Source organism: Dromiciops gliroides, chromosome 3 (assembly GCF_019393635.1).
Source record: "Dromiciops gliroides isolate mDroGli1 chromosome 3, mDroGli1.pri, whole genome shotgun sequence".
Lineage (NCBI taxonomy): Eukaryota > Metazoa > Chordata > Mammalia > Microbiotheria > Microbiotheriidae > Dromiciops > Dromiciops gliroides.
The window spans coordinates 624,936,108-624,949,556 of NC_057863.1; the positions used below are offsets into that span (position 1 = coordinate 624,936,108).

Consider the following 13,449-nt stretch of genomic DNA (forward strand, 5'->3'; position numbering starts at 1 on the left):
AACCAATATCAGGTATATGAGGCTAATGGGTTTGGAACACTGCAACAAATGTTGCATTTGGTTGATAGGTTGGTTACCTTTACTAATCTTGCTTTTGTTTTCACTCTTTTGGGAGGGGTGAAATAAGAGTTAAGTGATTTGGCCCAGGGTCACAGAGTTAATAAGTATCAAGTGTCTGGGCTGGATTTGAACTCTAGTCCTCCTGAATCCAGGGCCAGTGCTTTATCCAATGCACCACTCTAGCTACCCCCTTCACTCTGTTGTGTTTTTTGTTTGTTTGTTTTTAATGAAAGGGGATGTTCTTTGAGTGGAAAAGGGTGAGAAACGGGAAACAGAGCCTTAGGAAGACTTTGATAAATGGAGAAGTGGAATGAATTAAGCAAAACTGAGGAAACAATATATACAACGACTATAATAATACAATGGGAAAAGTAGGGAACAAGTAGGGCTACCCCTCCCCACTTCCTGCTTCCCTTGACTGAAACACCAAAAGCAAATAGAGAGATGCTCCACAGGAACACTGAAACTGGCCCAGGTGGCCTTTTATGGTGGCTCACCAGCCCCCTGGGCATAATTCAGAGGCTTCAGTGCCCTGTCCCATCAGCTCTCAGCATTTTCTCTAGTTCAGTTTCCCAACTCTCATCATCTCATCATCACAGCTCTAGAAGCAGGGGTAGAGCATCAAGGATGTTTCTCTTGTCCTTCTCAACCCCCCTAGTCCCCTCCCTCTTCTCTGCTGGCTCAGTCAAGATCAATTCTCCATGTCCTCATTTTCCCCAGTGTCCTCTTCCAACCCAAGCTCAAACACCATGGATCCTTATAAATTGAGTAAAACATCTCTGCTACACTGAAACTCCTTTCCGGCACCTCCCATTCCCATGCATGTAGCTAGGTCAAGAGGGGGTTGCATCTGTAACCTCTACTAATAACAATACACCACTTCCACCTCCCTATATTCATGTCTGCATAGGTCTTTCATTCCCAAATATCTTCCCCTATGAGAGGGACATAGGGGATATGACCCTCCACTGAGATGGAAAGTGTCCACCCCCCTTCCCGCCTAGTGATCTGATCTTAAAGTCTTAAAGCCCCTTAGAGCCCCCTATGTCTCTCGTCTGTTTTTTTCTCTAGAGAGAGCAATAATGGGAAGCTACTATCCCCCTTTCTAAATATAGGCATATCAACTTAAAAATTGCTTCATAGAGTCTGCAATGAGACATTATGTAGACATGATACATTGTTGCAGAAACAGAAAATTTTACAAAGTAATCTAACAACCCAGGAGAGAGACTTATCACTGAACATTCCAGGAGAATGATTTATTGCTGAACCAATTACCACATTGTGCTCAAATTAGATATCTGTAAAGAGTATAAAAACTGCTTGGTTTCCTAATTCCCGGTGTGTCACACCTCCTGGTTGTCCCAGTGAGTGTGGTGCACCTTTCTTTCGAAAGAAATAAATCAATGCTTTGGCCTCCTTTCTCCTTGAACTCTATTACAGGGGTCAGTGGGTGTACTTCCCATCCCACTCACCTATAATCCCTGGCTCAATCAATACACAACCCTCCCCCTCAGGCTGTTATACCTCTTCCAAACTGGAATCTTCCCCCTCTCCATCATTTACTTCAGGTTCAGTAGAACTTCTAATATCTAATAAGAGCCCAAAATGGTAGCTCAGTTGTTATTAACTCCTCTTTCTCCTCCCCATTATGAGCCAAATGTATTCTTTTAAAAATTTGTTTATTTATTTTATTTTTCTTGGTTGTGTTTTTTCCAATTATGTAAAGATAGTTTTCAACATTCAATTTTATAATATTTTGATTTCCAAATTTTTCTCCCTACTTCCCTTCCCCCCCAACAAGACAGCAACCAATCCAAAATAAGTTGTTATATATACAATCATTTTAATATATCAAATGTACTCTTTTCAAAGGCCCACTACCTCTCTATCCTTCCACCTTTGTTATTTCCTATAGGACATGCACATCAATTTTCATTATTGCCTGAAATCCTCCCCTCCCCAATTCAAGTATGTCAAAATAAAACTGAGAAGTTTATGGGTACGAATTAAAAAACAAAGCTTTTAGGCAAATATAATAAAATATAAGCAATAAACAACAGATAGGAAATCATTCTAACTCCATTAGGCTAAGAGCAGTCAAGTTGATAAATAAAGGGGCACAAATATCAAAAGGAAAAAGAACTTAAGCTTTGTTTGAAGAGACAAACTAAATGTCACAAAACAAGCAGAAACAAATAGAAAGGAGCATATATTTCATTAACATAACTTCAGTCACAGTTTCAGACAGTTCATCTTCTTCCAGGAAACTGTGATTCATCCACTCCAGATGAGGAACTGAGCTCAGCACCTTCTTATGTCATTTATAATCTTAAAAGAGTTGCCTAGGACACTGAAAGGTTAAGGGACTTGCCCAGTGTCACAGAGCCAATATTTTCCTTATGGATTTGTTACCCTGATAATTTAAGCCAAGAACTTAGCCCCAATTTCCTTTTAAAAATAACCAGATCATTAGGAATACTTCCTGAGTAGAAGAAACTTAAGATACAATGGCATATTATTAAACAAAGCCACTTTTATGCTGTCTGGTACCCAAAATGTCATGGTGTACCATTTATCCTTGCCATAAGCACAGCTATGGAAAATATTCCCTATGAGACCAAAAAAGTGCTTCAATGAAATTTTGCAACTTCTCAGTTTTCAGACATTGGCACCTCTCCCAAAGAGCTCTTCACCCCCATCTCCTTTTTCATAAGAGGCCTAATGGCAAGAACACTCAGCTGCATTCCATCTGCAATCAGCTATGATCTCTGTAAGCAACCCAGGCCTCCTGCCAACACAGCAAGATCTTAATGCAGTTAATGCATGGAACTTGTGTTGGCCTTCGAGGTTCATATATATACTTTCCTAATCCCTAAACACCCAGTTTTTATAACTAGACAACATTTAAAAAATAGAAACCCATTCACCCAAAGATCTTCCACCATTTAAAAAGTAGTATTCCATTTACCATTAGCCAAGCAACCTAAGGAATTGTTATCTAGAATGGCAGAAAATATGCAAATAGAAAATTCTGAGAAGTTTTAGCAGTGAGGTTGAGGTTTCAGCAATGAAGATTGCTAGAGTGCTGGACCTGGAATCAAGAAGACTCTAGTTCATATTCAGACTAAAAAATTTTGTGACCCTGGAAAATAGAGAAAATTTAAGAATCATTGGACGACCTGAAAGCAAAGGCCAAAAAAATAAAAAAGAGCCTAAACATGCTATTTCAAGAAATCTTAAAAGCAAACTGGGGGCAGCTAGGTGGCGCAGTGGATAAAGCACTGGCCTTGGATTCAGGAGACCTGAGTTAAAATCCAGTCTCAGATACTTGCACTTAACTAGCTGTGTGACCGTGAGCAAGTCACTTAACTCTCTCAATTGCCCTGCAAAAATTAAAAACAAAAAACAAAACCAAAAAAAAAGCAAAACTGCTCAGATTTCTTCTAACCAGAGGGGGAAAAAAGGCACCAGTCACCTCTTGAAATAAGCCTCAAAATGAAAACTCCCAGGAATGTCATAACCAAAATCCAGAGCCTCTTGGTCAAAGGAAAAAAATATATTGCAAGCAGCCAAAAAAGAAAGAGCTCAAACCACAGCCAGGATAGCACAATATGTAGCAGCTGCCACTATAAAGAAGAAGAGAGTTTGAAATACAATATTCCAAAAGACAAAAGGTAAAGACTGGTAACCAAGATAGCCTAGCTGGCAAAAAGAAGTATAATCCTATAGAGGGTGGGTGGAATGCAACCTTTAAAACGAAATTAAGGATTTCCAAACATTCCTGATGAAAAAGGCAAGAAATGACAGAATATGGAAATGGAAATGAAAACACAGGAGTTAGGAGAAATATAGAAAGGTACACAACGTTGATAAACTGGCAGAGGATCAGTTGTTTACATGCTAATAGGAAGAGAAGAAACAAGTATCCTCTCACAACTCTAATGTTTTGAAGGGTGACTGAAAAAGTTAAGATAGGAAAAAGGACAGAGGATGTTTTTGTTTATTCCCATGGTATAGAAAAAGGAAGTGGGAGAGAGAGCACCATATACTTGAAAAGAAAGAAGGAGGAGGGGAACTCACTATCCGATTCCACCTAATAAGGGTACACAAGATGAGAAATATATACAAACATGGGAGAAGGGCCAGAAAGAATGATATCCCACAAATACCACTGTGATCTGAACCAGAAGAATTAAAATCAAATACCTCACATACAGAGTAATGTTAAAAACAAAAATAAAAGAGGCAGCTAGGTGGCGCAGTGGAACACTTACTAGCTGTGTGACCCTGGGCAAGTCACTTAAACCCCAATTGCCTCACCAAAAAAAGAAGAAAGAAAGAAAAAGCAACAGAGGCAGGGAGAAAAGTGTTTAAGAGGGAGACTAGGCTAGGTGAGAAAGTAGTTCTAAACAAAAACAAGAGGCGAAGGAGGGAGAAGTGAGATAGAGCAGAGCACACCTCTGATTGGGGAATTGGGGATAAGGCAAGGGAAAGAGAAAAGATTCGATGAAGTAGAAACAGATCAAGCAATGTATAGATCACAAGTGTTAGGTAAACTCCTTTTTCACTACTTTCTTCTTTGTAAAGAGTGGGGACTAAAAAAGAAAAAAACACAAAAGGACAGGATGGAAGGAAATAAATACACATTAACAATCATAACTGTGCATATGAATGGAATGAACTCCTCCATAAAACAGAAGGCATCAGAATAGATTAGAGTAAAATCCACCAATAGTTTTTTAAAATTATTAGATTAATGCATACTCCATTTATTAAATAATCATTCCTTTTAAAAATGTTTAATCAGTATATTTTATGTTCATATGTTAATTAGTAGCAATCATTAAGCAAAGGAATTTAACTATAGAACAACAGGTTTTTTAAATAATATACTTTAAAAAAATAAATAAATAAATAAATAAATAAATATACTTAGAAAGATCACAAGAGTTAAAATGTAAGACTGAAGCAGAACTATTTATAGTGAAGTCAAAAAAGGGAGTGCAGCAATCATGATTTACATAATGCTACATTTAAAAATATACAAAAGAGATAGGTAGGGAAACTACATTATGCTTGTCACCACAAATAATGAATCAATATCAATATTTAATATATGTGCACCAAAAAGCAAAGCACTAAATACTTTTTTAAAAAGATAATCTAGTTGCAGGGAGAAATAGATAGTAAAACTATAATAGTATGATGCCTCAATGTGCTCCTTTCAGATCTAGACAAATCTAACAAGATTTTAAAAGAAAAAAAAAAAGAGGGGGCAGCTAGGTGGCACAGTGGATAGAGCACCAGCCCTGGAGTCAGGAGGACCTGAGTTCAAATATGGCCTCAGATACTTGACACTTACTAGCTGTGTGACCTTGGGCAAGGCACAACCCCAATTGCCTCACCACCCCCCCCCCAGAAAAAGAAAAGAAACTGAGGACCTGATAACAGAATATAATTAAAACTACATTCCATAAAAGGATTTTTGAAAAAAAATAATTAAAACATTATTGGGGATTAAATAAATTAATCCTAAAGAATTAGTGGGGGCAGCTAGGTGGCACAGTGGATAGAATACTGGCCCTGGAGTCAGGAGTACCTGAGTTCAACTCCAGCCTCAGACACTTAACACACTTAGTAGCTGTGTGACCCTGGGCAAGTCACTTAACCCCAATTGCCTCACTAAAAAAAAATTTTTACAAAAAGAATTAGTGAATCAATGAGAAAAATTATAGAAACAGAAAATTTCATCAAAGACAATGATAATATACAAGACATTTTATGGGATGCAGCTAAAGCAGTATTCAGGGGGAAAATGCATTATCTCTAAATGCTTTCATCAACAAAAAGAACAAATCAATAAACTGGACCCGTAACTAAAATTTTAGAAAAATCAAATGTTAAAAAAAATACAAAAGAAACGGAAGTTTTCATAAAGATAACAAAAGAAAAAATTCAAAACATTTTGGTTAGACCTGGTCTAGCTAAAGCTGTTCTTCTTTCTCTTTTCTACATGTTGGGCTTTCTCTCCAACTAGATGTGTTTGACAGCTACATCTCCTAATGACTTTTCAAGTCCATGTGTTGTGTTGAGCATTTAAAGGCACAGCCACCTTAATTAGAGATAAGAGTTATATGCCCCTGACCCCCATAAAATAATAATATATTCATAAAAAGAATAGTAATGGTGATACACCTTATTTACTATCTAAGCCATCTTATGCCTAATAACAGAATATCTAAAAATAGGAGTGGAGTAACAGAAAGAGAACACATTCCTCATTGGTAAAATTTGGTTGCTAGACTATATGATGTCTCAAGTCACAGTGATTTGTGCAAAATCACAGAAGTAAAAGGGAGCAGGCCCAGAATTAGAACCCGAGTCTTGCAACTTCCCAAGTTAGGCACTCCTTCTGCTTCACCACACCAAAGAGGAAGATATGAATACGAAACCAAGAGGAAGATATGAGTATGAAACCAAAGATTCAAGTACTAGAAAACTGGATAATGATCATCCTACTGACAGAGATAAGGAAGGCAAGAAAATTAGGTTGGTTTGAAAAGATCTCAAAGTTAGATATTGATGCTAGAGAAAAGGAAAAATGAGACTTTTAAAGATATGCTCAGGGGGCCAGCTAGGTGGTACAGTGGATAGAGTACTGGCCCTGGAATCGGGAGGACCTGAGTTCAAATCTGGCCTCAGACACTTAACACTTACTAGCTGTGTGACCCTGGGCAAGTCACTTAACCCCAATTGCCTCACCAAAAAAAAAAAAAATTCAAAGAATTTTTAAAAAATTTAAAAAAATAATAGATATGCTCAGGACAAGAAAAATGAGAAGAAAAGGACAGACAGGTTTGCTGTTTGAGGATGACTGTACAACACTCTAAAATAAAAGGCTGAATCACAGCTCTTATTTGGTGTCCATCTTCAGAAAGGAAGCATGATTTCCAAATGTGAAAAGGGTAGAATAAACAGTTATGTGAAAATTATGAGTAAAAGGACCAACAGGACACCTCTGGAATTAACAGCTTTTTAGAAGAAATTGGCCAAGGTTCTTTTGCATGCTATTAGGGGAAAGGGGGAAAATGGAAGTGGGAGGAAAGTAAAAGAAAAGAATGTTGATAATTATGCTTTGGTCACTGACCCTAAGATTTCAAGTTAATTCAAATAAGCAGAAACAAAGTATAAGATTAGTTAAAACTATTTGTTAGTTATGTGAAAATGTACCTGTTTCATTTTTACAGCTTATGACTATCAGAGACTGAGTTCAAATTCCAGTCCATAAAAAAAGATGCAAATGATCAAGACTGAATTCACTTTATTACTGACCTTCTATGTAGATACAATTAACTTTCTATCTATTGTAAATAATTAATAAAACCCTGACTGAAATAGTTTACTTTGAATTTTTAACTTCAATAAGGATTGATTTCCATACTGCACATTCCAGGAGATTTTTTTTTTAACTTAGAAAGTTAAAAATGTGCCTTAATCCAAATTCTAGCTATTGATCCTGGAAAGAGCTACATAAAGCCATTTCCCCAATAGAAAAGAAGCCAAGGAAATAATTGTTTAAAATAGGAATTGCTAATTGTAAATGATATCAAAAATGTTTCCTAATTAATAATAGTAGGGAAAATACAAATTGAAACAATTATGACAAAATACAAATTGGCAAAGATGACCAAACAAAAAAAGGCAAGTGCTGACGTGACTATAGGAAGATAGGAACACTATTCTACTGATGAAGCTGCAAAGTGACCAGCTCTTCTGAGAAGAGGTGACTCAACTGACCATATTCTTTGACACCCTACTGCCACAAACTGGCCCCAAAGGGGTTTAGTAAGTTAACAAAATATTAATAGCAGCACTCTTTGAAGTAGTAAAGAAATGGAAACAAAGCGTCTGTCCATTGAAGAATGACTGAAAGAGCTTACATTTTAATGGAGAAGACAACAAATATGAGATTTAATTGGCAAGTCTTATGCTCCTTGGGGTCCGGGGACAAAGCAGATGGTAATACATCTTCTTTAATGTCACTTCCACTAATAAAATCTTATCTGTTTCTGAAGTTGAACCACTTGAGAGTGGCAAGAGCTCTGATGACACAAATCTTCTTTTCGGGGTATTCAGGAGCTGAATGAAGACCCACTAAGAAGACAGAAGAGTGATCAAAGAGATAAGAAGAGAACAAGATGAGATCAGGCAATATCAAATGTGGTCCAGAGATCAAAAAGGATTCAGATTAAAAATAGACTATTAGATTTAAAAATTAAGAGATTACTGGGAAAATTGGAGAGAACAGCTTCTGTGGACGATGAAATCAGAAGCTGGACTGGGGAAGGTTGGAGAATGAGAGGAGAGAAGTACAGGCATAGGGTGTAGATGACCTTTTCATGGAGTTTAGCTGAGAAGGGGAGGATACATACCAGAGCAGTGGGTGACAAACTCAAAAAGAAAGGGGGAGAGGTTTGGGGGGATACATTAACCATAGACAAAAATCCCCACAGGCAATATACTGACTTTAGAAAGTCAGATATTAACATTTTCTATGAAGGGCGGCTAGGTGGCACAGTGGATAGAGAGTCAGGCCTGGAGTCAGGAAGACTCTTCCTGAGTTCAAATCCAGTCACAGTTACTAGCTGTGTGACTCTGGGCAAGTCATTCACCCTGTTGGCCTCAGTTTCCTCATCTGGAAAATGAGCTAGAGAAAGAAATGGCAAACCACACCAGCATCTCTGCCAAGAAAACCCCAAATGGGGTCACAAAAAGTCACACATGACTGAAAAAATTACTGAACAACAACATTCTATTGTATTTTTGTTAAATTTTTCTCAATTACTTTTTTTTTTTGGTGAGGCAATTGGGGTTAAGTGACTTGCCCAGAGTCACACAGCTAGTAAGTGTTAAGTGTCTAAGGCTGGATTTGAACTCAGGTCCTCCTGACTCCAGGGCTGGTGCTCTATCCACTACACCATCTAGCTACCCCTCTCAATTACATTTTAATATGCTGACCAGGGATTCCTGGAGGCCACATGTTTGACACTGCTGTACCAGACGATAATTAATGGAATGGAAGGAACTAGTGAGGACTTTTTAAAGATGGGGGAGACTTATGCAGTTCGTGGATATCGGGATAGGAACAAGTAGACGAAGAGAGATCGAGTAGAGATAATTTGATAATTCTGGTAAAATTTTAGAAGCCTATTACAAATAATAACTATATGACCTTTCCCCCACCAAACATCATAAAGCACTTATTTTATACTTCTCTAATGAACTTAGATATCATGTCGTCATGACTTCATTGTCATTTGCCCCTATTGCTCTTATTTAGATGTCATTATCTTCCTGAAAGCACAGACCTATTCAACGCTTTTCAAAGTTTGTTGAGTTGAACTGTTGAACTCATAAAACTATTGTGGAGGAATAATCAGTTTTAAGCATCGACATCTGAAAGCTGATAAAACTTAGGCCAAGGCTCTTTGCTATGTGAAAGTGCAAATGAAAAATAATTTGTACAGGGAAATCAAAATATGTACCATGGAAGCCTCATGAGAGCACAGGGATTGCCGTCCTTTTGTTTCTGTATCCCCAGACCCCAGCAGAGGGGCTGGCAAAGTGGCTCATGAAGTGTGTGGTGATCTTCTCTGAACTGCAGCACTCAAACACCGTGCCTGCTTATCACTTTAGTCATCTTTTAATAACCCTAGTGAGGCTAATCCAGATGGCCAAGTACTTTCCCACCTGCCTTTTCCAAATGGCTTGTATTTAAACATGCTACAGGTTGTCTCCCTGTCCCTCATTGGCTAACTCAAAAGACTGTTCAAAGTGAGAGAATACCAGTACTCACAGCAGGCGGGGCTCGTGGGAAAGGATGCAAAAGTAGAGAGAAGATACATTTTGTATAATTACAAAATAGAATGCGGTACTTACTGGTTGAATTGCCTTGCATCTGAATGATGCATTTGGATTCTTTGCTGGTCTCTCGGGAATTGAAGGGCCTGACCCGAACAGCCACCTTCACTGAGGCTCCTGACATTCTGACGGCCTTGTTATATGTAGTTCAAATATTGAGAAAGAAGTCTTCTTTCAAAGTTATGTTCAAATTTCCTTTAAGAAAAAACAAATCCAGAAGATATTTAGAACTAGGGAAAGCTTTTGACAAGGTAAAAAGATTATGATCCTACCTTAAATAATTGTTGGAAATGTCAATACAATTTCCCCCCCACATAGAATAACTAGCATTCATATAAAGATCTACCATTTACTTTCTCTATTTTATCTTATTTGATCTTCAATAATTAATCAAGAAACATTCATTAAGTGCCTATTTTCCAGGTGCTATGCTAAGCACTTAGGATACAAAAAAGGTAAAAGACATTTCCTGCCCCCTAGAAGCTTACAATCTAATGGGGGAAACAACATGCAAACAAATATATACAGAGCAAGCTATACATAAGTAGGAAGTAATTAGCAGAGGGAAGACACTAAAATTAGAGGGGGTGAGAAAGGTTTACACTATAAAAAGGGTAATATTTTAGTGGGGAATTAAAAGAAGCCAGGGAAATCAGTAAAAAGAGATGAGGAAGGGGAATGTTCCAGGCATCAGGGAAGCCAGAGAAATGCCTGGAGCCTATAAAGAATTAATTGTTATTTGAGGTTTTTATGACCCCCATCTTTTGGCTAGAATTTAAAAGAAAAACAAGGCAAACACTGGCCTGGGGCTCCGAAAAACCACATGGTGTTCACCCACTGGTTGTAGCTGTTGCCATGGCGCTGGCACCTCACATCATCACCACTCAAGGATGCCTACATGGGTCTGGCAAAACTATAATGATTGGAAGCCTAGTGAGGGCAATCATGTGACTTTCAAAGCGGCCAGCCAATTGACTGGGGACTGTGTGGGGGTGCTGGGAGAAGGGAGGGTTTTTTTTTTTCCCAGCATTCTAGCTGGAAGCTGGAAGATGCTGGAAGAGGCTGCGGTGTATTCTCAGCTGATTCCTGGGCAGTGGTGTTTTTTCAGGTTGTATAATTTCCCTTTCCCCATTTTATTTCCTTTCCCTTAATCCTACTGATCCTGTTTGTGGTTTGTTTGTTTTTTTTTTTAAGTTCATTCTTGTTCAAATAAATCCTGCTCTGTTTGGAGGAAGGGTGCTGGTCTCCTTCCTTACCCCAATATTGTGGTGGGGAGTGAGCCGCTTAGCTAACACTCCCCAATTAAAAATTGGTCCCCACAAGCTAAAAGATTGAATATCTTGTTTGTGGAAGAGCCAGCGGGCCAATGTTACGGGGTCAAAGGGTACATGTTGGAGAATTAGATGTAAGACAACTAGAAAGGTAGAGAGGGCTAGGCTATAAAGCACTTTGAATGCCAGAACATTGCAACAGGGAGGCACGGTGGTATAGACTGGAAAAGGGAGAAACTTGAGGCTTTCCAGCAGGCTATGATAATAATTCAGGCATGAGGTGATGAGGGCCTGCACTAGAGTGGTGGCAGTGTCAGAGGAAAGGAGGCTTATTCAAGAGATGTTGCAGCGGTGAATTCAACAGGCCTTGACAACAGATAGGAGAAAAAGACATCATCTAGGTTGTGAGCCTGAGGGACTGGGAGGATTGCACTACCCTTGATAGAGAAATTATATGGGGAAGAAGACTTATGTCTATATGTGCAGTTTTGGACATGCTGAGTTGAACATGCTACAGGATATCCGGTTAGAGATGGCAAATTGAAGGTCAGCAGAGAGGTTAGGGCAGGATAGGTAAATCTGAGAATCATCAGCATAGAGATAGTAGTTAAATGGATAGGAACTGGTGAGATTACTTAACGGAGAGAGAAGAGGGCTCAGGATAGACCCTGAGGGTTGCCTGCAGTTAGAGGGAGTGATCTGGAGGATTGAGGAAAGGAGACAGAGGAGCAACAGGAGAGAGTGGTATCCCCAAAACCTAGAAAGAGAATATCAAGGAGAAGAGAGTGATCAATAGTGTCAAAGGCTACAATGAACTCAAGGAGAATGAGGATAGAGAAAAGGCCATTGGATCTGGCAACTAAAATCATTTGTAAGTATGGAGAGAGCAGTTTCAGTGGAATAATAAAGATGGAAGCTGGACTATAACAGAATTAAGAAGAGAGTCTGAAGAGTGAAAGGGGAGGTACCTACTTTAGATGCTTTTCAAGGAGTTTAGCTACAAAGGGCAGAAGATACAGGATGATAGCAGGGAAGGAAGGATCAAATGAGGGCTTTTTTCAGTATGGGAAAGACAGGGGCATGTTGAAAGCAGAAGGAAATAAACCAGTTGAGAGGGAATGACTGACGTTAAATGAAAAAAGTGGGGGTGGCAGAGAGGGTAATCTACTGAAGGAATAAGCTATTGAATAGAATCACTTGAACAAATAGAAAGGTTAGTCTTGGTGAGGGTTAAGGCCACTTCATCATGTGAGACAGGGGTGAAGGAAGAAATAGTGGCAGAAGGCATAAAAGTGAAAGAAGATGAAGAAGAAGGGAGAAGAGGGAGCTCGTGGCGAATGGCCTCAATTTTATCTGTAAAACATGAGGCAAGGTTGTCAGCTGAGAGAATAGGGGAAGAAGCATGGAAAGTTTGAAGAGATGAAAAGTTTTGGAAGAGCCAATGTAGAGAATGGGACGGTGAGTTGATGAGGGAGATAAAAAGTAGGGTTGACTAACAGCAATGAGGGCCCAGTTGAGGTTAACATAAATTTGTAGTGGACCCAGTCAGAATTGTTGCATGATCTTCTCCATCTTCATTCAGCAGTATGCATGTAGGAGCATAGGCAGTGATGGTGAGACTGCTCTAAGGCTCAAGCATGGCTGAGCACAATCAATGATAAAATAAATGAGCTAGGGATTCAAGAGAGGAGGACAATATAGAGTTGAATTGGCTCACCAATGGGTCAAGATGGGGAAAAGAAAAAAGGGTAGTACAGGGGAGATGGCCTAGGAGAGAATTTAGGGGTCAAGGGATTAGAGGTCACAGTATGGACAAAAGAGTAGGATTTTGTACAGGAAGGCAGAGAGGTGAAAAACCAATGGGTTATGGTTGGACGGGGGCTTCAGAATCCTTGAACACAGAGGTGGTACATTTCTAGGTGATGACAAGATCAAGAGCATGAGCATCTTTCTGTGTGGCTAAGGTAGAGAGGAATGGCTCATGGGAAGTGAGTAGGCTAAGGAACTTCACAATGCTCTCGTGAAGCAAGTACTATTATTAACCTCACTATTTAGATTAAATAACTGAAGCACAAAGACATTAAGTGACTTGACCAGGATCACACAGCTAAAAATTGTCTGATGTCATATTTGAACTCATATCCTACTGACTCCAAATTCTGAGCCTATTCACTGTGCCACCTAGCCACATGCC

At 38.9% G+C, this 13,449-nt stretch overlaps 1 protein-coding gene across 1 annotated transcript in view; it reads right to left on the minus strand.

Moving 5' to 3' along the window:
* Positions 1-13,449, minus strand: part of KIF1B (kinesin family member 1B) — a 199,732-nt gene that overhangs the window by 170,560 nt on the left and 15,723 nt on the right. Inside the window, 1 exon segment of the mRNA XM_043993853.1 lies at positions 10,003-10,179. Within this exon segment, the coding sequence (XP_043849788.1) occupies positions 10,003-10,108 (106 nt within the window). The 5' untranslated portion in view covers positions 10,109-10,179.